The sequence below is a fragment of the Sebastes fasciatus genome, chromosome 7 (genome assembly GCF_043250625.1).
Source record: "Sebastes fasciatus isolate fSebFas1 chromosome 7, fSebFas1.pri, whole genome shotgun sequence".
Taxonomy (NCBI): Eukaryota; Metazoa; Chordata; class Actinopteri; order Perciformes; family Sebastidae; genus Sebastes; species Sebastes fasciatus.
This window is the reverse complement of record NC_133801.1, coordinates 22,431,656-22,454,843: the sequence shown is the minus strand read 5'-3', so window position 1 is coordinate 22,454,843 and position 23,188 is coordinate 22,431,656. Positions and strand designations below refer to the sequence as shown.

Genomic DNA, 23,188 nt, shown 5'->3' with positions numbered 1-23,188 from the left:
CCATGTACACTGTCATTACACAAGCATAATATGCACATATTTTACAAAAACATACAGGTTAAAAGGCTTTGTTATTATATAAAAAAAACTTGAAGAGAACCTGAACTTGACACTAACCTCTTCCACACAGACTGTTCTGTGTTTAGTATCCCCAAATATACAGTAGCTAATGAAATTACAAAGATCTTAACCATAATTTATTCAGCTAAGTTCCATTACAAACCGGGTTCTCTTTTTCAGGTATGCCCAGTTCACACTCAACCAGTTACAGACATTAGCACCTTGAACCCGACCAGTGCATATAGCTCCACTGAATCAGGATCCAAACTCCAGTCTGCTGCTTGAAGACAGGCTTGTTACATGTCCATGTAACCAACGGTTAAAAGAAATGTTATTAATTAATTAAAAAGCTGAGCGGCTCAGAGGAGCGGCTTGTCACTTTAAAGAGAAAAGCTGGTCCACCTTAGAAGCCCACCTTAAGAGGCGGAGCCGGAGTTGCAGGATACAGGAAGTTGACCCCTGTCTCTCAAGCTTGCTTGAGCCAAGCCCCGAGGAAGAGCGCCGGGCATCGATCCGGACTTTCGTAGTGGCCAAACGGCGGTACTGCAACTTCCGTGTCAGTTACGTGATGCCATTGGGCCCAAAAATACTTTTTACCATAGACTTACATTGGGAAAGAGACGTCTATAACTCAGCGGATATTTTTTTTTAGGTTAATCAACTTCCCAGTACAAACACCTAAATAGCCCTTATTTAAAAAATAATTTTTAAAGTAGTAAAACACACTAATAGGCAATCCAGAGTTATTTCCCTTCCTCTGTTCATGTGAGTGAGACCCAGACCGAGGCTGGAGCGCAAGCCATGACGACGGCGTGACGAGCGGACACTACTCCGCCAATCATCTCGGACGCTACTTCGCCAAGATCCGAACACTTTTCCAGACGACAGTGGAGCCATTTAGGCTTCATGTACCAATGAGCAACTCTCATAGGAATGACCGGGGCCCCGCTTCCAACGCTGTATCCAGTTCTTTTAATACATCCATGGCTTGAGCGGAACGGAGGAGTTGTAGTTTCGTTGTATTTATTCACCAACAAATAAACTGTGCACACACTGCTACACCTACGTTCACAGCTATAACGTCACCAACAACCTCACACTCCCCGCCAACCCACACACACGGTCTGTCGGAAACTCGCTAAAGTTACGCAGACTCTAGCCTACGTGTGTGGCGGCGGTGAGCACGAAGCCTCCGGCAATGCTAGAGCTGCTAACGTAGTACAGATACACACACTGTTTGTCGGACACTCGCTAAAGTTAATCTGGGCAGACAAAGTATCGTTACGGTGGGCAGACACACAGCTGACAACCTGCTAAACTAAACTAAATGTGCGGTGGAGACGTTTACTGGGAAAATGGCAGCATCTCCGCAACACTACATGCAACACAGTGGCTGCTTAGTTAAAGCTCCCGGACGGGGGAACTGGGGACTCAGTTGTCTGTTGTGCTCCTACACAACAGCTGGCGCACCGCTGCATGCGAGGCATAAATCTTGTCGGTTAACGGTTAATAAACGGTTAACGAGGGTCAGTTATTGGGTAAGAATTTTTTTCCAAAATAGCATCCCTAGTACTACACATTGGAACTGTCCTTCACCGTAAGGTGTAGTAGAATCATCCAATATACATATAATTCTTAGGAACATTGACCTGGAATATTATATATTTTTTCTGTGTTGATTTATTTAATATAAGTACACATTGTTAACCCCCCCCCCCTCCCCCATATCATTTAGTAGTAGAGACAGAGACAGTGAAGGGGCATGTGGGTTGTTTTGTTTAATATGTTAGTCTAGTCCACCTGACTCATTCATCCTTTATCTGACTGACGATTGCTTTGGATTTGTAATTGAAAGTTTTCTCTGAGGCTGTTCTGTTTTTCCATTTTCATTGTTGTAGATTTGGCAAACAAAAAAAATTCCATCTTCAAAATAAACTTCTTGATATTCTAAGTTTGCAGCTAAAGTAGGTTTCCCCCTCATCACACACCCCTACAATTTACCTTACAGGAATAATGACGTAAAGGTCTTAGAAACCGAATATACCATCTCAAATGAAGAACAACAAAGCGATATGACATCACTATACAGTGATTCGATAAGAGGACCATCTGCAGAAGTATAAAGCTCTGCCCATGACAGGAGACACACCTGTTGGTCAGCGGTAGAAGAGCTCATCAAAGTGAACAGGTTAGTATGTGTGCCTGTTTGTTCCAGATATGTGACTGTGCCTATGTCATGTTCCTGTTTGTGCTTTTTGTGGGAGCCTTTGGAGCAGAGGAAGACACGGTGCTCTGTGAGATGCTGGGGAGCCCAGAGTTTCCTCTGTTATCTAAGGAAGGAGATATCACTATTGGAGGAGTTTTCTCTATCTACGATCCAATATCAAAGCCTCTGTCCTCCTTCACAGATACTCCAGAACCTCTCATATGCTCTGGGTACTGTTTGTTGTCTCATTTCTCATTTGTTTTGTTTTTAACAAAAGAAATGACGAAAAACTTTTAGTTAAAACTGTTCTCCCTCTTTTCAGAATAAATTTGAGACAATTTCAATTTGTCCAAACAATGATTTTTGCCATCCAGGAGATCAACAATAGCAGCTCTCTGCTGCCTAATATCTCAATTGGTTATAAGATGTTTGACAGCTGTCGTTCAACACTGTATTCAACGCTTGTGGTGATGGGTCTAATAAATGGGCAGGAACGGACTTTGGGTCAAAGCTGCTCAGGCCAGTCATCTGTTCATGCCATCATCGGACCCTCTGATTCCTCCTCAACCATTGCGATGCTACGAATTGCAGGGCTTTTCCAAATACCAGTGGTAAATATGTGTCATAGTTGTATTCATTTTTTGAATCATTTTACCATGTTCCTTTTTACAACTTAGTATAAAGGGACCATCAACAAAGACTGAATTCTGGTAGTATTATGGTTCATTTCAGGGCTATAAGGTCGGTATTAAGGTTGCCAGGGTTTGCACAGATGCAGCAGATTCAGTCAAAAGTCTACCTTTTGTCAGTTATAACTTATACTCACATGTTATAAAAGTTTTGTTTTTTTCCCTCTTTTTCTTTTCTATTAGATCAGTCACTTTGCCACTTGTGCTTGTCTGAGTAACAGAAAGGAGTACCCCTCCTTCTTCAGAACCATCCCTAGTGACTACTATCAGAGCAGAGCCTTGGCAAAACTGGTAAAGCACTTTGGCTGGACATGGGTTGGGGCAGTTAGAAGTGACAATGACTATGGTAACAACGGCATGGAAACATTTATCACAGCTGCAAACCAGGAGGGGGTCTGCATCGAGTACTCAGAGGTCATCTCAAGGACTGACCTCAGTGGGCAAATTGCCAGGGTGGTCAGAGTGATCCAAAGCGGCAATGCAAAGGTTTTAGTTGCTTTCCTTTCCCAGGAGATAGAAATGCTGCTTGAGGAAGCTGTAAAGCAGAACTTAACTGGGCTGCAGTGGGTTGGCAGTGAGTTCTGGATTACAGCAAGTTATCTGGCCAACAATAGGTACTCAGGACTCCTGACAGGGTCTCTGGGCTTCACCATCAGAAAAGCAAAGATCCCAGGCCTGAAAGAATTTCTTTTGCAGGTTAACCCAAGTCAAGAACCTCATAATAATCTGCTGAGGAAATTCTGGGAAGCCACATTTGGTTGCAGTTTCCAACCTAGTGTTCATGGTCAGACCCAGTGCTCTGGTTCTGAGAGATTAGAGGACATCAACAATTCTTTCACAGATGTGTCAAAGCTAAGGATATCCAACAATGTGTATAAGGCTGTGTATGCTGTGGCTCATGCCATACACAACATGTTGAAATGTGGAAAAAGTAATGAAGCGGTGAATCAGTCGTGTAAATGGAAAGATTTTTTAGAGCCAAAGCAGGTTAGAGTTTGCCTTCAAGATTTAAGTAAACATTTTAAATAATAACCCTGTATTTTAAGTTATTCACCATTGTTCTCTGTTGGTAGGTTGTGAAACACCTCCAAGATGTGAATTTCACCCTTCAGTCAGGAGAAACTGTTGGTTTTGATGAAAACGGAGACCCTGCAGCAACTTATGAGCTGGTGAACTGGCAGAGAAACCAAGCAGGAGATGTTGTGTTTGTGGTTGTAGGGAGCTACGATGCCTCACTACCAAATGGAAAGCAGTTTATCATGAATGGAAAAAATACAACATGGGCTGCCGGATCCCCAAAGGTATCAAACAAACATGATATATATGAAATTGGCTACACATTGTTGAAGTTGATTTTGAAAGTAATAAGTGTGATTCCCATCATTAAACATAGAACTGTGCATCATTTAGGAAGTAATTAAAAGTTAAAAGAAAATATTAAAAAAGTATGTATATTTCACAGACTGACATGTTAAGTGCCAAGAGTTTCACTTCTGATTTAGGTTGATGTGCTAAACCGAGGTATTAAGTATAAACTAGAGCTTTTATAAAAATAACTTTTTTTTATCATTTGCTCAAAGTTACAGACTGCAGCTTTAAGTATTGGGACTACAGGTGCAACAAACTATGAGTAACTGAGGAGTTGTGGTGTTGTTACAGAGGCCACAGTCTGTCTGCAGTGAGAGTGTCTGCCAGGTTTCCGGCAGGCTGTGATTAAAGGAAAACCCATCTGCTGTTTCTCCTGCATCGCCTGTGCTGATGGAGAGATCAGCAACTCCAGCAGTGAGTAGATCTGTAATTTATTATGTAATATTTGTATGAAAAAATGCTTTTCAGTTTCACTATCAGTCACTAAATACATCCAGTACTTATTTTAATATGACCTCTGCTCTCATAACTCGCATCTGACAGCATAAACATATTTCAGTATTCCCTGTTTTCCTTACAGATTCTGCTGAGTGTTTGCGGTGTCCACTGGAGTACTGGTCAAATGAAGATCACAGCCAGTGTGTTCCAAAGGTGATCGAGTTCCTATCTTATGGAGAAACCATGGGCGCCCTCCTCGCTGCTTTCTCCTTGTTCGGAGCAAGTTTGTCACTGGTAGTGTCATGCGTCTTCTTTCGCTTTCGTCACACACCTCTCGTCAAAGCCAGCAACTCTGAGCTGAGCTTCCTGCTGCTCTTCTCCTTGACTCTGTGTTTCCTATGCTCTCTGACATTCATCGGCCGGCCCTCTGAGTGGTCCTGCATGCTGCGACACACAGCATTCGGCATCACCTTTGCCCTGTGCATGTCTTGTATCTTGGCTAAAACCATGGCAGTGGTAAACGCCTTTAAGGCTAAAAGGCCCTCAAACACAGTTCTTCAGTGCTCTGCTCCGCTTCAGAGAACAAGCGTTCTCATCTGTACTTTACTGCAGGTTTTAGTTTGTGTGCTGTGGTTAACTCTTGCTCCGCCATTCCCTTACAAAAATACAGCTCATGCCACTGAAAGGATTATTCTAGAGTGTGATTTAGGTTCACCTATCGGGTTCTGGGCTGTGCTGGGGTATATAGGACTCCTGGCTGTGCTCTGCTTCATCTTCGCTTTTCTGGCTCGAAAGCTGCCTGATAATTTCAATGAAGCTAAATTCATCACCTTCAGCATGCTGATATTCTGTGCAGTCTGGATCACATTTATCCCAGCGTATGTCAGCTCTCCTGGGAAGTTCACTGTGGCTGTGGAGATATTTGCTATTTTAGCCTCCAGTTATGGACTACTTCTCTGTATATTTGCACCAAAGTGCTTTATTATTGTTCTCAAACCTGAACTGAACACAAAAAAATATCTGATGGGGAAAACATGATCCCATTAAACATAAATTAAATGACAGTCTTTGACTTTTTTATTTCTAGACTTGTGGCTTGGCTTTAATTTTGAAGTGACCCCAAGATACTCTTCATTAAAACAACAATATTATTTGGCTTGCTCTCTCTGTATCAAAATCTAGAAAAGGTCGGTGCTACAAAACACAGTTAAAAAATGCATGCCTTAAAATAATAATAATTTGCATTTTATATCAATAACAAAAATATTAACAATAAGTTTTGTATTGTCTTACACTTGTATTGTTACCACTTTATTGCACAAAAAATACAATTAAAAAATATATATAAACTATCCATGACTTCCTCTCTCTTCATTTAAATTTGTATAATAGGGCCTTCACCATGTATATTGTTATCACACAAACATAATATGCACATATTTTACAAAAACATACAGATGAAAAGGTCTTGTCATTAAATAAAAATACTTGAATACAACATGAACTCAACACAAACCTCTCCCCCACAGAATATCATGTCTGTAATATCCCTAAATATACAGTAGCTAATGAAATAACAAAGATCGTAATTCATTCAGGGAATTTCCATTGCGAACTAGGTTCTCATTTTCAGGGAAGCCCTGTTCACACTCAACCAGTTACAATCATTCACACCCTGAACTCAGCTAATCCATATAGCTCCACTGAAATAGGTTGGGAGTTAAGCCCTTGCTAAACGGCAGATCAGTACCCCGTGGATTGAACCAGCCACGAAAAGTTGCCTTAGATATATCATAAAATATATGATAATTACTGAGCATATTTTCAGTGTTTCATTCAGTAAACACCAGAAAAAGAGGAGGCTACATTAGAACATCAACATGCATGTTAACAACCATCGACTCCTAACATGCTGATGTTAACATAACATTTAGCGTGTTAGCATGCTAAATAAAAGGATGTTCTTCAGTGCCACCTGCTGGACAGTTAATATATTGTAATTGTGATGAATGTTTTCAAATGAAACAACCTATTTAATATATACATATACCATAATGTATTCATATGTAACTGGATCAAATATCATGACCCTCAGTATTTGACGATTCTGTGAAACACCAGATTAGATTCAATCTCATTATTTTTTTTAATTTTCGCTATTTTGCTAAATTATGGTTAGGGTCAAGAAACAAAAACACTGGTTAAGGTTTAGGAAAGAGTGAACTGTAACAGGATCCAATCTCCAACCCAGATTTGCTACATGCTCTTTCACCACCATAACCTCCACACCACTAACTACGTCCTGCATTGGCAATGAACATTGTTCTTAATCGTGAGGTGTAGAAGAATCGTCCAATACAGACGTAATTCTTAAGAATACTAATGCTGACATATTTTATTTTGTAAGGATTTTTTTAAGCACATTGTTTAATGATAAATAAACACATATGCTAACACATATATCGTCAACAACACTCCCAACACACCCACACACATAAACATACACAACATATATGGTTGAGCACAGACAGGACTTGAAGGATGTAAAAGTTCGGTTTTGCACTGATCCACCACCTGTCTCTCTACTGATATACTGCACCAAAATAATTAATACAACATATTATGAAGCTATATTCTTCGTCTCAACTGAACTCTGTCAAAAGCTTTCGTCACACACACTCTCATGAACTCAGATTTGGTATCTTGGCCTGAAACACTTAAAGTGTACTGCCCCAAACAAACATGAAGGCCCTAATAACATGTTTAGTTCTATCATAACTACATAATTATTTAATTGCCTGCATAACAATTATTTTATGGTGTTTCTCCAAATCATCCCCTAATTATTGAGTTTAATTTCCAGCATTTTTTTTTCCTGTTCATCCCTTTTCATTGTTGACAAATAAAAAGTCTCCAGCTTTGAAAGAAACATAATGGTCTTAGAAACAGAATATACCATCTCAAATGAAGAACAACAAAGTTAAATGACATCATGATACAGTGATTCGATAAGAGGACCATCTGCAGAAGTATAAAGCTCTACCCATGACAGGAGACGCACCTGTTGGTCAGCAGTAGAAGAGCTCATCACAGTGTACAGGTTAGTGTGTGCCCGTTTGTACCAGATGTGTGACTGTGCCTATGTCATGTTACTGTTTGTGCTTTTTGTGGGAGCCTTTGGAGCAGAGGAAGACACGGCGCTTTGTGAGATGCTGGGAAGCCCAGAGTTTCCTCTGTTATCTAAGGAAGGAGATATCACTATTGGAGGAGTTTTCTCCCTCCATAATCCAATATCAAAGCCTCCGTCCTCCTTCACAGATACTCCAGAACCTCTCATATGCTCTGGGTATTTTTTGTTGTCTCCTTTCTCATTTGTTTTGTTTTTTAACAGAAGAAATGTTGAAAAGCTGTTTGTTGAAACTCTTCTCACTCTTTTCAGGATACTTATGAGACACTTTCAATATGCCCAAACAATGATTTTTGCCATCCAGGAGATCAATAATAGCAGCTCTCTGCTGCCTAATATCTCAATTGGTTATAAGGTGTTTGACAGCTGTCGTTCACCACTGTATTCAACGCGTGTGGTGATGGGTCTAATGAATGGGCAGGAAAGGACTTTGGGTCAAAGCTGCTCCGGCCAGTCATCTGTTCATGCCATCATCGGACCCTCTGATTCCTCCTCAACCATTAAAATGCTACAAATTGCGGGGGTTTTCCAAATACCAGTGGTAAAAATGACATATCTGTATTTATTTTTTGACTGATTTCACCATGTTTCTTTTTACAACTTAGTATGAAGGGACCATCAACAAAGACTGAATTATGGTATAATTATGGTTCATTTCAGGGCTATAAGGTCAGAATTAAGGTTTCCAGGATTCGAACAGATGCAGCAGATTGAATCAAAAGTCTAACTTTTGTCAGTTATTACTTGTATTCAAATGTTATAAATGTGTTTTATGTTCTGTTTTTTATGTATCTCTCCTTTTCTTTTCTATTAGATCGGTTACTATGCGACTTGTGCTTGTCTGAGTAACAGAAAGGAGTACCCCTCCTTCTTCAGAACCATCCCTAGTGACTACTATCAGAGCAGAGCCTTGGCAAAACTGGTAAAGCACTTTGGCTGGACATGGGTCGGGGCAGTTACAAGTGACAATGACTATGGTAAAAACGGCATGGAAACATTTATCACAGCTGCATGGCAGGAGGGGGTCTGCATCGAGTACTCAGAAGTCATCTCAAGCACTGACTCCAGTGGGCATATTGCCAGGGTGGTCAGAGTGATCCAAAGCGGCAGTGCAAAGGTTTTAGTTGCCTTCCTCTCCCAGGAGATAGAAATTCTGCTTGAGGAAGCTCTGAAGCAGAATTTAACTGGGCTGCAGTGGGTGGGCAGTGAGTCCTGGATTATGGCAAGTCGTCTGGCCACCAAGAGGTACTCAGGAATCCTGACAGGGTCTCTGGGCTTCACCATCAGAAAAGCAAAGATCCCAGGCCTGCGAGAGTTTCTTTTGCAGGTTAACCCAAGTCAAGACCCTCATAATAATCTGCTGAGAGAGTTCTGGGAAGCCACATTTGGTTGCAGTTTCCAACCCAGTCTGCATGGTCAGTTCCAGTGCTCTGGTTCTGAGAGACTAGAGGACATCAACAATTTTTTCACAGATGTGTCAAAGCTAAGGATATCCAACAATGTGTATAAAGCTGTGTATGCTGTGGCTCATGCCATGCATAACATGTTGACATGTGGACAAAGTGGTGAAGCGGTGAATCAGTTGTGTATATGGAACAATTTTTTAGAGCCTAAAGAGGTTAGAGGTCGCCTTCAATATTTAAGTAAGAAATCTGAAATAATAACCCTGTACTTGTAAGTTTTTCACCATTGTTCTCTGTTGGTAGGTTGTGAAACACCTCCAAGATGTGAATTTCACCCTTCAGTCAGGAGAAACTGTGGGTTTTGATGAAAACGGAGACCCTGCAGCAACTTATGAGCTACTGAACTGGCAGAGAAACCAAGCAGGAGATATTGTATTTGTTGCTGTAGGGAGCTACGATGCCTCACTAGCGAATGGAAAGCAGTTTATCATGAAAGGAATAAACACAACATGGGCTGCCGGATCCCAAAAGGTATCAAATAAACATGTTAGTTATGCAATAGGTTACACATTGTCAGGGTTATTTTCAAAGTATGAAGTGCCATACCCATCATTTTAAAAATAGGTCAATTTTGCATAGTTTAGGAAGTCATATAAAAGTAGAACAAAATTAAAATGAAAAATACACATAAATAAAAATACTGTGCATTTTGCAGACTGACTTGCCAAGTGCTAAGAGTTTCACTTCTGATTAGAGATTCACCAAAATTATACAAAAGCATATTTTTCCGAACTAAATATTGTAGTACAACTATGAGGAGACCGTTGATGTGTGAAGTAATTTTGGTGGTACTACACTGTATAACAGTGAAGTTATTGAATATTTTCATAGCATCTCTTTTTGCCGTTGCACTTTGTAGACGGTGCCTGACCACTCGTCTCACAGCCGGCTGCGCATAGAGACCAATGTTATGTGTCCAGGTCGGAGGACGTCTCGTCTTGATTAAAACAAGTTTGTAGCTCATTGTCTACCTTACTATGGTTACTATGGTGTGGGGATACTCACGAGCCTCCAGCTTAGTGCTGCCCAGCTTTCTCCCCAGAGAAAAAGAGGGTTGCCTCTTTGCGGCTGCGAGTCTCTACTGAGGAAGTCTCTGACTGTTGTTGATGCTTATGCACCAAACAGCAGCTCAGAGTACATGACCTTCTTGGAGTCTCTGTCTGGCTTCCTGGAAAGGGCACCGACTGGGGACTCTATAGTTCTGCTGGGGGACTTCATTGCCCATGTGGGCAACGATGGAGAAAGCTGAAGGGGGGTGACTGGGAGGAACGGCCTGCCTGATCCGAACCCGAGCGGTGCTTTCTTGTTGGACTTCCGTGCTAGTCATGGATTGACCATAACAAACACAATGTTCAAGCATAGGGTGGTTCATAAGTGTACTTGGTACCAGAACACCCTAGGCTAACGATTGATGATCGACTTAGTGGTTGTGTCATCAGATCTGATGTCTTGGACACTTGGGTGAAGAGGAGCGGAGTTGTCAACTGATCACCACCTGGTGGTGAGTTGGATCAGATAGCGGGGGAGGCTGCTGGGCAGACCTGGGAAACCAAAACGTGTATTGAGGGTGAACTGAGAATGTCTGGCTGAGGCCCCTGTACGCGAGGTCTTCAACTCCCACCTCCGGAAGAATTTCTCGCACTCGATTTACAAATCTTTCTACGTTCAAATCCTCACATATGGTCATGAGCTTTGGGTAGTGGCCGAAAGAACGCAGATACAAGCGGCCAAAATAAGTTTCCTTCGTAGGGTGGCTGGGCTCAGACTTAGAGATAGGTTGAGGATTTCAGATATCTGGAGGGAGCTCGGAGTAGAGCTGCTGCTCCTTTGCGTCGAAAGGGGCCAGCTGAGGTGGTTCAGTTATTTGATCAGGATGCCTCCTGGACACCTCCCTTTGGAGGTTTTCCGGGCAAGGCCAACTTGTAAGAGGCCCCGGGATAGACCCAGAAAACGCTGGAGAGGTTATTTATCTAGTCTAGCCTGGGAACGCTTAAGGGGTCCGAGGAAGAGCTGGAAACGTAGCTGGGGAGACGAATGTCTGGACCTGCTTCCCCCCACGAGCCCGGTTAAGCGGGAGAAAATGGAGGGATTGATGGATGGATGGATGGATATTTGCTCAAAATTACAGGCTGTAGCTTTAAGTATTTGGACTACAGGGGCAACAAACTATAAGTAACTGATGAGTTCAGTCAGGACCACTTTAGTCAAAGACACTTATTCCATTTGCAGTAATATACACATTATATTTGGCGGTATGGCTCTGTTCTGGGACCTCCCTGCCCATCCACAAGCCTACGTGGTAGCATGAGGCAAGGAGAGCACACCTCCTTGCCCTTCCATGTGCAGACATGGAAAGCCAAAGGCAGGGAGAGCAGCAGCAAAGACCCCCCTGGGTGCAGAACAGAGCCGGCATCAATGACAACAGAATTGACATTGATTAAGTCATAAACAGTTAGGGGTGGGCGACACATCGAATACAGTCGATGTATCGCGGCTTGTCCCCTGCGTGGTACAGAAAATGACTACATCGCGAACATCGAACACAAATTGTCATGTAATGTTTCCAAGCCATCCCTTTTTGTATGAAAGATTAAAATTGTTCCAAAGAACCACTAATGAATATCAACAGAAGGTTTAAATGCAGACATATGCTGCAGGGACTACAAAAATCATAATATTGGTGTGATTGTATGCATCAAAGGGTTAAATTGAGCATTTATGAAGTGCTTAGAGGATATTTGAAAATATTGCGATATATATCGTGTATTGCGATATAGCCTAAAATATCGCAATATTATTCCTAGGCCATACCGCCCAGCCCTAGAAACAGTATTAAAAGCAGGTGGTGGGGTGGAGGTGGGTTGCGAGCGGCTTGTAGAGGAAGCAGCAACGGTAGGCCGGCTGAAGCAGCTTAAATAAGGCGCCCTGTATGAAATTTACCAATGAATGCATAGAGAGGAATCAGCTGATCCGTCAGCTGATGCATCAGCTGATTGGGCTGGCTTAAGATCAGCTGTTATCAGCTGATAGCCATCATATGAGCAGAGCTTGACATCATGGCCTGCCTGAACTAACGCTACGCTCGATTTGTGGTGTTGTTACAGAGGCCACAGTCTGTCTGCAGTGAGAGTTGTCTGCCAGGTTTCCGGCAGGCTGTGATTAAAGGCAAACCCATCTGCTGTTTCTCCTGCATCGCCTGTGTTGATGGAGAGATCAGCAACTCCAGCAGTGAGTAGATCTGTAATTTATTATGTAATATTCGTACAAAAACAATGCTTTCCAGTATCTCTATAAGTCACGAAATGCAGCCAGTGCTTATTTTAATATGACTTCTGCTCTCATAACTCGGAGCTGACATCATAAATACATTTAAGCGTTCCATGTTTTCCATTCAGATTCTGCTGAGTGTTTGCGGTGTCCACTGGAGTACTGGTCAAATGAAGATCACAGCCAGTGTGTTCCAAAGGTGATCGAGTTCCTATCTTACGAAGAAACCATGGGCGCCCTCCTCGCTGCTTTCTCCTTGTTCGGAGCAAGTTTGTCACTGGTGGTGTCATGCGTCTTCTTTCGCTTTCGTCACACACCTCTCGTCAAAGCCAGCAACTCTGAGCTGAGCTTCCTGCTGCTCTTCTCCTTGACTCTGTGTTTCCTATGCTCTCTGACATTCATCGGCCGGCCCTCTGAGTGGTCCTGCATGCTGCGACACACAGCATTCGGCATCACCTTTGCCCTGTGCATGTCTTGTATCTTGGCTAAAACCATGGCAGTGGTGAACGCCTTTAATGCTAATAGGCCATCGAACACAGTTCTTCAGTGCTCTGCTCCGCTTCAGAGAACAAGCGTTCTCAGCTGTACTTTACTGCAGGTGTTAGTTTGTGTTCTGTGGTTAACTCTTGCCTCGCCATTCCCCTACAAAAATACAGCTCATGCCACTGAAAGGATTATTCTAGAGTGTGATTTAGGTTCACCTATTGGGTTCTGGGCTGTGTTGGGGTATATAGGACTCCTGGCTGTACTCTGCTTCGTCTTCGCTTTTCTGGCTCGAAAGTTACCTGATAATTTCAATGAAGCTAAATTTATAACGTTCAGCATGCTGATATTCTGTGCAGTCTGGATCACATTTATCCCAGCGTATGTCAGTTCTCCTGGGAAATTCACTGTGGCTGTGGAGATATTTGCTATTCTGGCCTCCAGTTATGGACTACTTCTCTGTATATTTGCACCAAAGTGCATTATTATTGTTCTCAAACCTGAACTGAACACAAAAAAACATCTGATGGGGAAAACAGGATCCCACTAAACATAAATTAAATGAATCTTTTACTGTTTTATTTCATGCCTTGTGGCTTGGCTTTAATTTTGAAGTGACCCCAGAATACTATTCATTAAAACAACCATATTATTTAGCTTGCTTTTTCTGAATCAGAATCTAGAAAAAAGCTAGGTGCTACAATAGACAGTTAAAAAATGCTTGCGTTAAAATAATAATAATTTACAATTCATATTAAAAAAAAATATTAAAAACATGTTTTGTATTATCTTACATTTGTATTGTTACCATTTTATTTCACAAAAAAAAAATAAAAACACATATATGAACTATCCATGACTTCCTGTCTCTTCATTTTAGTTTGTATAATATGGCCTTTACCTTGTAAACTGTCATCACACAAACATAATATGCAAATGTTTTACAAAAACATGTAGGTGAAAAGCTTAGTTATTTTATTAAAACTACTTGAATAGAACCTGAACTTGACACAAACCTCTCCGACACAGAATATCCTGTCTTTAATATCCCCAAATATACAGTAGCTAATGAAATAATAAAGATCATAATTTATTCAGGGAAGTTCAATTGCGAACCAGGGTGTCACTTTCAGGGATACCCTGTTCACACTCAAACAGTTACAATCAATCACACCCTGAACTCAGCTAATGCATATAGCTCCACTGAAATAGGTTAAGAGTTAAAGGCCTTGCTCAACGGCATATCAGTACCCTGTTGATTGAACCAGCCACCAAAAGTCGCCTAAGATATATCATAAAATATCTGATAATTTTCAGTGTTTCATTCAGCCAACACCAGAAAAAGAGGAGGCTACATTAGTACATTTACATGCAGGTTAACAACCATTGACTCCTAACATGCTGGTGTTAGCATAACATTTAGCATGTTAGCATGCTAAATAAAAGGATGTTCTTCAGTGCCACCTGCTGGGCAGTTAATATACATGTAATTGTGATGAAATGATTAAAATAAAATGACTTAATATGTACATATACAATACATACATAGTGTATACATATGTAACTCTATTAAATGACCTTCAGTATTTGAAGTTGCTGTGAAACCCCAGATTAGGTTCAATCTCATTATTTTTGAAATTTTCACTACATAAAATTTCTGCAAAACTATGTTAAGGTTAAAGATAAGGAAAGATCATGCTTCTGGCGAATGAATGGTGGTTAAATTATGGTTAGGGTCAAGCAACAAAAACACTGGTTAAGGTTTGGGAAAGAGTGAACTGTAACAGGATCCAATCTCCAACCCAGATTTGCTACATGCTCTTTCACCACCATAACCTCCACACCACTAACTACGTCCTGCATTGGCACTGAACATTGTTCTTAATCGTGAGGTGTAGAAGAATCGTCCAATACAGACGTAATTCTTAAGAATACAGATGCTGACATATTTTTTTTTTGTACGGATTTTTTTAAACAAATTGTTTAATGATAAATAAACAATTATGATAACACATATGTCGTCAACCACACTCCCAACACACACACACATAAACACACAAAACATATATGGTTGAGCACATACAGGACTTGAAGGATTTAAAAGTTTGGTTTTGCACTGATCCACCACCTGTCTCTCTACTGATATACTGCACCAAAATAATTAATACAACATATCATGAAGCTATATTCTTCGTCTCCACTGAACTCTGTCAAAAGCTTTCGTCACACACACTCTCATGTTCTCAGATTTGGTATCTTGGCCTGAAACACTTAAAGTGTACTGCCCCAAACAAACATGAAGGCCCTAATAAAATGTTTAGTTCTATGATAACTACATAATTATTTAAAAAAAATGATTCAAGTATAAAATCAAAGCACTACCTCAAAGTTTGGTTCCCATATTTGCCTGAATAATAATTTTTTATGGTGTTTCTCCAAATCATCCCCTAATTATTGAGTTTAATTTCCATCATTTTTTTATCCTGTTTATCCCTTTTTTTGTTGACAAATAAAAAATCTCCAGCATTGAAAGAAACATAATGGTCTTAGAAACAGAATATACCATCTCAAATGAAGAACAACAAAGTTAAATGACATCATGATGCAGTGATTCGATAAGAGGACCATTTGCAGAAGTATAAAGCTCTGCCCATGACAGGAGACGCACCTGTTGGTCAGCGAAAGACAAACTCATCACAGCGTACAGGTTAGTGTGTGTGCCTGTTTGTTCCAGATGTGTGACTGTGCCTATGTCATGTTACTGTTTGTGCTTTTTGTGGGAGCCTTTGGAGCAGAGGAAGACACACCGCTTTGTGAGATGCTGGGAAGTCCAGAGTTTCCTGTGTTATCTAAGGAAGGAGATATCACTATTGGAGGAGTTTTCTCCCTCCATAATCCAATATCAAAGCCTCCGTCCTCCTTCACAGATACTCCAGAACCTCTCATATGCTCTGGGTATTTTTTGTTGTCTCCTTTCTCATTTGTTTTGTTTTTTAACAGAAGAAATGTTGAAAAGCTGTTTGTTGAAACTCTTCTCACTCTTTTCAGGATAATTATGAGACAATTTCAATATGCCCAAACAATGATTTTTGCCATCCAGGAGATCAATAATAGCAGCTCTCTGCTGCCTAATATCTCAATTGGTTATAAGGTGTTTGACAAATGTGGTTCAACACAGTCTTCAACGAGTCTGGTGATGGGTCTAATAAATGGACAGGAAAGGACTTTGGGTCAAACCTGCTCTGGCCAGTCATCTGTTCATGCCATCATCGGACCATCTGATTCCTCCTCAACCATTGCGATGCTACAAATTGCAGGGGTTTTCCAAATACCAGTGGTAAATATGACATATCTGTATTTATTTTTTGACTGATTTCACCATGTTTCTTTTTACAACTTAGTATGAAGGGACCATCAACAAAGACTGAATTATGGTATAATTATGGTTCATTTCAGGGCTATAAGGTCAGAATTAAGGTTTCCAGGATTCGAACAGATGCAGCAGATTGAGTCAAAAGTCTACCGGTTGTCAGTTATTACTTGTACTCAAATGTTATAAATGTGTTTTTTTGTATCCCACCTTTTCTTTCCTATTAGATCAGTTACTTTGCCACTTGTGCTTGTCTGAGTAACAGAAAGGAGTACCCCTCCTTCTTCAGAACCATCCCTAGTGACTACTATCAGAGCAGAGCCTTGGCAAAACTGGTAAAGTACTTTGGCTGGACATGGGTTGGGGCAGTTAGAAGTGACAATGACTATGGTAAAAACGGCATGGAAACATTTATCACAGCTGCAAGGCAGGAGGGGGTCTGCATCGAGTACTCAGAAGTCATCTCAAGCACTGACTCCAGTGGGCATATTGCCAGGGTGGTCAGAGTGATCCAAAGCGGCAGTGCAAAGGTTTTAGTTGCCTTCCTCTCCCACGGGCTGGGAATTCTGCTTGAGGAAGCTCTGAAGCAGAATTTAACTGGGCTGCAGTGGGTGGGCAGTGAGTCCTGGATTATGGCAAGTCGTCTGGCCACCAAGAGGTACTCGGGAATCCTGACAGGATCTCTGGGCTTCACCATCCGAAAAGCAAAGATCCCAGGCCTGCGAGAGTTTCTTTTGCAGGTTAACCCAAGTCAAGACCCTCATAATAATCTGCTGAGAGATTTCTGGGAAGCCATATTTGGTTGCAGTTTCCAACCCAGTCTGCATGGTCAGACCCAGTGCTCTGGTTCTGAGAGACTAGAGGACATCAACACTTCTTTCACAGATGTTTCAAAGCTAAGGATATCCAACAATGTGTATAAAGCTGTGTATGCTGTGGCTCATGCCATGCATAACATGTTGACATGTGGACAAAGTGGTGAAGCGGTGAATCAGTCGTGTATATGGAAAGATTTTTTAGAGCCTAAAGAGGTTAGAGGTCGCCTTCAATAATTAAGTAAAAAATCTGAAATAATAAATCTGTACTTTAAGTTATTCACCATTATTCTCTGTTGGTAGGTTGTGAAACACCTCCAAGATGTGAATTTTACCCTTCAGTCAGGAGAAACTGTGGGTTTTGATGAAAACGGAGACCCTGCAGCAACTTATGAGCTACTGAACTGGCAGAGAAACCAAGCAGGAGATATTGTATTTGTTGCTGTAGGAAGCTACGATGCCTCACTAGCGAATGGAAAGCAGTTTATCATGAAAGGAATAAACACAACATGGGCTGCCGGATCCCCAAAGGTATCAAATAAACATGTTAGTTATGCAATAGGTTACACATTGTCAGGGTTATTTTCAAAGTAAGAAGTGCCATACCCATCATTTTAAAAATAGGTCAATTTTGCATAGTTTAGGAAGTCATATAAAAGTAGAACAAAATTAAAATGAAAAATACACATAAATAAAAATACTGTGCATTTTGCAGACTGACTTGTCAAGTGCTAAGAGTTTCACTTCTGATTAGAGATTTACCAAAATTATACAAGAGCATATTTTTTCGAACTAAATATTGTAGTACAACTATGAGGAGACCATTGATGTGTGAAGTAATTTTGGTGGTACTACACTGTATAACAGTGAAGTTATTGAATATTTTCATAGCATCTCTTTTTGCCGTTGCACTTTGTAGACGGTGCCTGACCACTCGTCTCACAGCCGGCTGCGCATAGAGACCAATGTTATGTGTCCAGGTCGGAGGACGTCTCGTCTTGCTTAAAACAAGGTTGTAGCTCATTGTCTACCTTACTATGGTTACTATGGTGTGGGGATACTCACGAGCCTCCAGCTTAGTTTTGCCCAGCTTTCTCCCCAGAGAAAAAGAGGGTCGCCTCTTTGCGGCTGCGAGTCTCTACTGAGGAAGTCTCTGACTGTTGTTGATGCTTATGCACCAAACAGCAGCTCAGAGTACATGACCTTCTTGGAGTCTCTGTCTGGCTTCCTGGAAAGGGCACCGACTGGGGACTCTATAGTTCTGCTGGGGGACTTCATTGCCCATGTGGGCAACGATGGAGAAAGCTGAAGGGGGGTGACTGGGAGGAACGGCCTGCCTGATCCGAACCCGAGCGGTGCTTTCTTGTTGGACTTCCGTGCTAGTCATGGATTGACCATAACAAACACAATGTTCAAGCATAGGGTGGTTCATAAGTGTACTTGGTACCAGAACACCCTAGGCTAACGATTGATGATCGACTTAGTGGTTGTATCATCAGATCTGATGTCTTGGACACTTGGGTGAAGAGGAGCGGAGTTGTCAACTGATCACCACCTGGTGGTGAGTTGGATCAGATAGCGGGGGAGGCTGCTGGGCAGACCTGGGAAACCAAAACATGTATTGAGGGTGAACTGGGAATGTCTGGCTGAGGCCCCTGTACGCGAGGTCTTCAACTCCCACCTCCGGAAGAATTTCTCGCACTCGATTTACAAATCTTTCTACGTTCAAATCCTTACATATGGTCATGAGCTTTGGGTAGTGGCCAAAAGAACGCCGATACAAGCGGCCAAAATAAGTTTCCTTCGTAGGGTGGCTGGGCTCAGCCTTAGAGATAGGTTGAGGATTTCAGATATCTGGAGGGAGCTCGGAGTAGAGCCGCTGCTCCTTTGCGTCGAAAGGGGCCAGCTGAGGTGGTTCAGTTATTTGATCAGGATGCCTCCTGGACACCTCCCTTTGGAGGTTTTCCAGACACGGCCAACTTGTAAGAGGCCCCGGGATAGACCCAGAAAACGCTGGAGAGATTATTTATCTCGTCTAGCCTGGGAACGCTTAAGGGGTCCGAGGAAGAGCTGGAAACGTAGCTGGGGAGACGAATGTCTGGACCTGCTTCCCCCCACGAGCCCGGTTAAGCGGGAGAAAATGGAGGGATTGATGGATAGATGGATGGATGGATGGATGGATATTTGCTCAAAATTACAGGCTGTAGCTTTAAGTATTTGGACTACAGGGGCAACAAACTATAAGTAACTGATGAGTTCAGTCAGGACCACTTTAGTCAAAGACACTTATTCCATTTGCAGTAATATACACATTATATTTGGCGGTATGGCTCTGTTCTGGGCCCTCCCTGCCCATCCACGCGCATGCGTGGATCCACAAGCCTACGTGGTAGCATGAGGCAAGTAGAGCACACCTCCTTGCCCTTCCATGTGCAGACATGGAAAGCCAAAGGCAGGGAGAGCAGCAGCAAAGACCCCCCTGGGTGCAGAACAGAGCCGGCATCAATGACAACAGAATTGACATTGATTAAGTCATAAACAGTTAGGGGTGGGCGACACATCGAATACAGTCGATGTATCGTGGCTTGTCCCCTGCGTGGTACAGAAAATGACTACATCGCGAACATCGAACACAAATTGTCATGTAATGTTTCCAAGCCATCCCTTTTTGTATGAAAGATTAAAATTGTTCCAAAGAACCACTAATGAATATCAACAGAAGGTTTAAATGCAGACATATGCTGCAGGGACTACAAGAATCATAATATTGGTGTGATTGTATGCATCAAAGGGTTAAATTGAGCATTTATAAAGTGCTTAGAGGATATTTGAAAATATTGCGATATATATCGTGTATTGCGATATAGCCTAAAATATCGCAATATTATTCCTAGGCCATACCGCCCAGCCCTAGAAACAGTATTAAAAGCAGGTGGTGGGGTGGAGGTGGGTTGCGAGCGGCTTGTAGAGGAAGCAGCAACGGTAGGCCGGCTGAAGCAGCTTAAATAAGGCGCCCTGTATGAAATTTACCAATGAATGCATAGAGAGGAATCAGCTGATCCGTCAGCTGATGCATCAGCTGATTGGGCTGGCTTAAGATCAGCTGTTGTCAGCTGATAGCCATCATATGAGCAGAGCTTGACATCATGGCCTGCCTGAACTAACGCTACACTCGATTTGTGGTGTTGTTACAGAGGCCACAGTCTGTCTGCAGTGAGAGTTGTCTGCCAGGTTTCCGGCAGGCTGTGATTAAAGGCAAACCCATCTGCTGTTTCTCCTGCATCGCCTGTGCTGATGGAGAGATCAGCAACTCCAGCAGTGAGTAGATCTGTAATTTATTATGTAATATTTGTACAAAAACAATGCTTTCCAGTATCTCTATAAGTCACGAAATGCAGCCAGTGCTTATTTTAATATGACCTCTGCTCTCATAACTCGGAGCTGACATCATAAATAAATTTAAGCGTTCCATGTTTTCCATTCAGATTCTGCTGAGTGTTTGCGGTGTCCACTGGAGTACTGGTCAAATGAAGATCACAGCCAGTGTGTTCCAAAGGTGATCGAGTTTCTATCTTACGAAGAAACCATGGGCGCCCTCCTCGCTGCTTTCTCCTTGTTCGGAGCAAGTTTGTCACTGGTGGTGTCATGCGTCTTCTTTCGCTTTCGTCACACACCTCTCGTCAAAGCCAGCAACTCTGAGCTGAGCTTCCTGCTGCTCTTCTCCTTGACTCTTTGTTTCCTGTGCTCTCTGACCTTCTTAGGCCGGCCCTCTGAGTGGTCCTGCATGCTGCGACACACAGCATTCGGCATCACCTTTGCCCTGTGCATGTCTTGCATCTTGGCTAAAACCATGGCAGTGGTGAACGCCTTTAATGCTAATAGGCCATCGAACACAGTTCTTCAGTGCTCTGCTCCGCTTCAGAGAACAAGCGTTCTCAGCTGTACCTTACTGCAGGTGTTAGTTTGTGTGCTGTGGTTAACTCTTGCCCCGCCATTCCCCTACAAAAATACAGCTCATGCCACTGAAAGGATTATTCTAGAGTGTGATTTAGGTTCACCTATTGGGTTCTGGGCTGTGTTGGGGTATATAGGACTCCTGGCTGTACTGTGCTTCGTCTTCGCTTTTCTGGCTCGAAAGTTACCTGATAATTTCAATGAAGCTAAATTTATAACGTTCAGCATGCTGATATTCTGTGCAGTCTGGATCACATTTATCCCAGCGTATGTCAGTTCTCCTGGGAAATTCACTGTGGCTGTGGAGATATTTGCTATTCTGGCCTCCAGTTATGGACTACTTCTCTGTATATTTGCACCAAAGTGTATTATTATTGTTCTCAAACCTGAACTGAACACAAAAAAACATCTGATGGGGAAAACAGGATCCCACTAAACATAAATGAAATTAATCTTTTACTGTTTTATTTCACGCCTTGTGGCTTGGCTTTAATTTTGAAGTGACCCCAGAATACTATTCATTAAAACAACCACATTATTTAGCTTGCTTTTTCTGAATCAGAATCTAGAAAAAAAGCTAGGTGCTACAATAGACAGTTAAAAAATGCTTGCGTTAAAATAATAATAATTTACAATTCATATTAAAAAAAAATATTAAAAACATGTTTTGTATTATCTTACATTTGTATTGTTACCATTTTATTTCACAAAAAAAAACAAAAAAACATATATAAACTATCCATGACTTCCTGTCTCTTCATTTAAGTTTGTATAATATGGCCTTTACCTTGTAAACTGTCATCACACAAACATAATATGCAAATGTTTTACAAAAACATGTAGGTGAAAAGCTTAGTTATTTTATTAAAACTACTTGAATAGAACCTGAACTTGACACAAACCTCTCCGACACAGAATATCCTGTCTTTAATATCCCCAAATATACAGTAGCTAATGAAATAATAAAGATCATAATTTATTCAGGGAAGTTCAATTGCGAACCAGGGTGTCACTTTCAGGGATACCCTGTTCACACTCAAACAGTTACAATCAATCACACCCTGAACTCAGCTAATGCATATAGCTCCACTGAAATAGGTTAAGAGTTAAAGGCCTTGCTCAACGGCATAACAGTGGTCTGTTGATTCAACCAGCCACCAAAAGTTGCCTAAGATATATCATAACATATCTGATAATTACTGAGCATGTTTTCAGGGTTTCATTCAGCCAACACCAGAAAAAGAGGAGGCTACATTAGAACATTAACATGCAGGTTAACAACCATTGACTCCTAACATGCTGATGTTAACATAACATTTAGCATGTTAGCATGCTAAATAAAAGGATGTTCTTCAGTGCCACCTGCTGGACAGTTAATATATATGTAATTGTGATGAAATGATTCAAATAAAACTATTTAATATGTACATATACAATACATACATAGTGTATACATATGTAACTCTATTAAATGACCTTCAGTATTTGAAGATGCTGTGAAACCCCAGATTAGGTTCAATCATATTATTTTTGAAATTTTAACTACATAACATTTCTGCAAAACTATGTTAAGGTTAAAGTTAAGGAAAGATCATGCTTCTGGTGAATGAATGGTGGTTAAATTATGGTTAGGGTCAAGCAACAAAAACACTGGTTAAGGTTTGGGAAAGAGCGAACTGCTTTTTCACCACCATAACTTCCACACCACTAACTATTTCCTGCATTGGCACTGAACATTGTACTTAATCGTGAGGTGTAGTAGAATCGTCCAATACAGATGTAAATCTTAGGAATACTGGTGCTGACATATTATGTATGTTTTTGTAAAGATTGTTTAATAATAAATAAACACATATGATAAAACATATGCCCACAACCACACTCCCAA

General features: G+C 41.4%; 2 protein-coding genes and 1 pseudogene across 2 annotated transcripts; all 3 read left to right on the top strand.

The window, feature by feature from the left end:
* The first annotated feature begins 2,359 nt into the window (after window positions 1-2,359).
* LOC141770775 (extracellular calcium-sensing receptor-like) lies at window positions 2,360-6,038 on the top strand (annotated as a pseudogene).
* Window positions 6,039-7,907: 1,869 nt separating this feature from the next.
* Window positions 7,908-13,874, top strand: LOC141770774 (extracellular calcium-sensing receptor-like). The gene is made up of 6 exons (XM_074640621.1): window positions 7,908-8,107; window positions 8,201-8,489; window positions 8,763-9,566; window positions 9,655-9,882; window positions 12,516-12,639; window positions 12,807-13,874. Exons 1-6 carry the CDS (start codon window positions 7,908-7,910, stop codon window positions 13,709-13,711), a joined length of 2,550 nt encoding a protein of 849 aa, XP_074496722.1. The 3' UTR covers window positions 13,712-13,874.
* A 2,090-nt stretch (window positions 13,875-15,964) lies between these two features.
* On the top strand, window positions 15,965-21,780 carry LOC141770773 (extracellular calcium-sensing receptor-like). Its single transcript, XM_074640619.1, has 6 exons — window positions 15,965-16,116; window positions 16,210-16,498; window positions 16,759-17,562; window positions 17,650-17,877; window positions 20,541-20,664; window positions 20,832-21,780. Exons 1-6 carry the CDS (start codon window positions 15,980-15,982, stop codon window positions 21,734-21,736), a joined length of 2,487 nt encoding a protein of 828 aa, XP_074496720.1. The 5' UTR covers window positions 15,965-15,979; the 3' UTR covers window positions 21,737-21,780.
* The last annotated feature ends 1,408 nt before the right edge of the window (window positions 21,781-23,188 follow it).

What these genes read in the sequence shown, in the direction of transcription:
- LOC141770774 (XM_074640621.1), top strand. Translation starts at nt 7,908, where the DNA reads ATGTTACTGTTTGTGCTTTTTGTGGGAGCCTTTGGAGCAGAGGAAGAC. An exon ending in GGGTTTTCCAAATACCAGTG is followed by an intron (nt 8,490 to 8,762) that starts GTAAAAATGACA and finishes CTTTTCTATTAG; the next exon opens with ATCGGTTACTATGCGACTTG. An exon ending in GGGCTGCCGGATCCCAAAAG is followed by an intron (nt 9,883 to 12,515) that starts GTATCAAATAAA and finishes GTGTTGTTACAG; the next exon opens with AGGCCACAGTCTGTCTGCAG.
- LOC141770773 (XM_074640619.1), top strand. Translation starts at nt 15,980, where the DNA reads ATGCTGGGAAGTCCAGAGTTTCCTGTGTTATCTAAGGAAGGAGATATC. An exon ending in ATTTTTTAGAGCCTAAAGAG is followed by an intron (nt 17,563 to 17,649) that starts GTTAGAGGTCGC and finishes CTCTGTTGGTAG; the next exon opens with GTTGTGAAACACCTCCAAGA. An exon ending in GGGCTGCCGGATCCCCAAAG is followed by an intron (nt 17,878 to 20,540) that starts GTATCAAATAAA and finishes GTGTTGTTACAG; the next exon opens with AGGCCACAGTCTGTCTGCAG.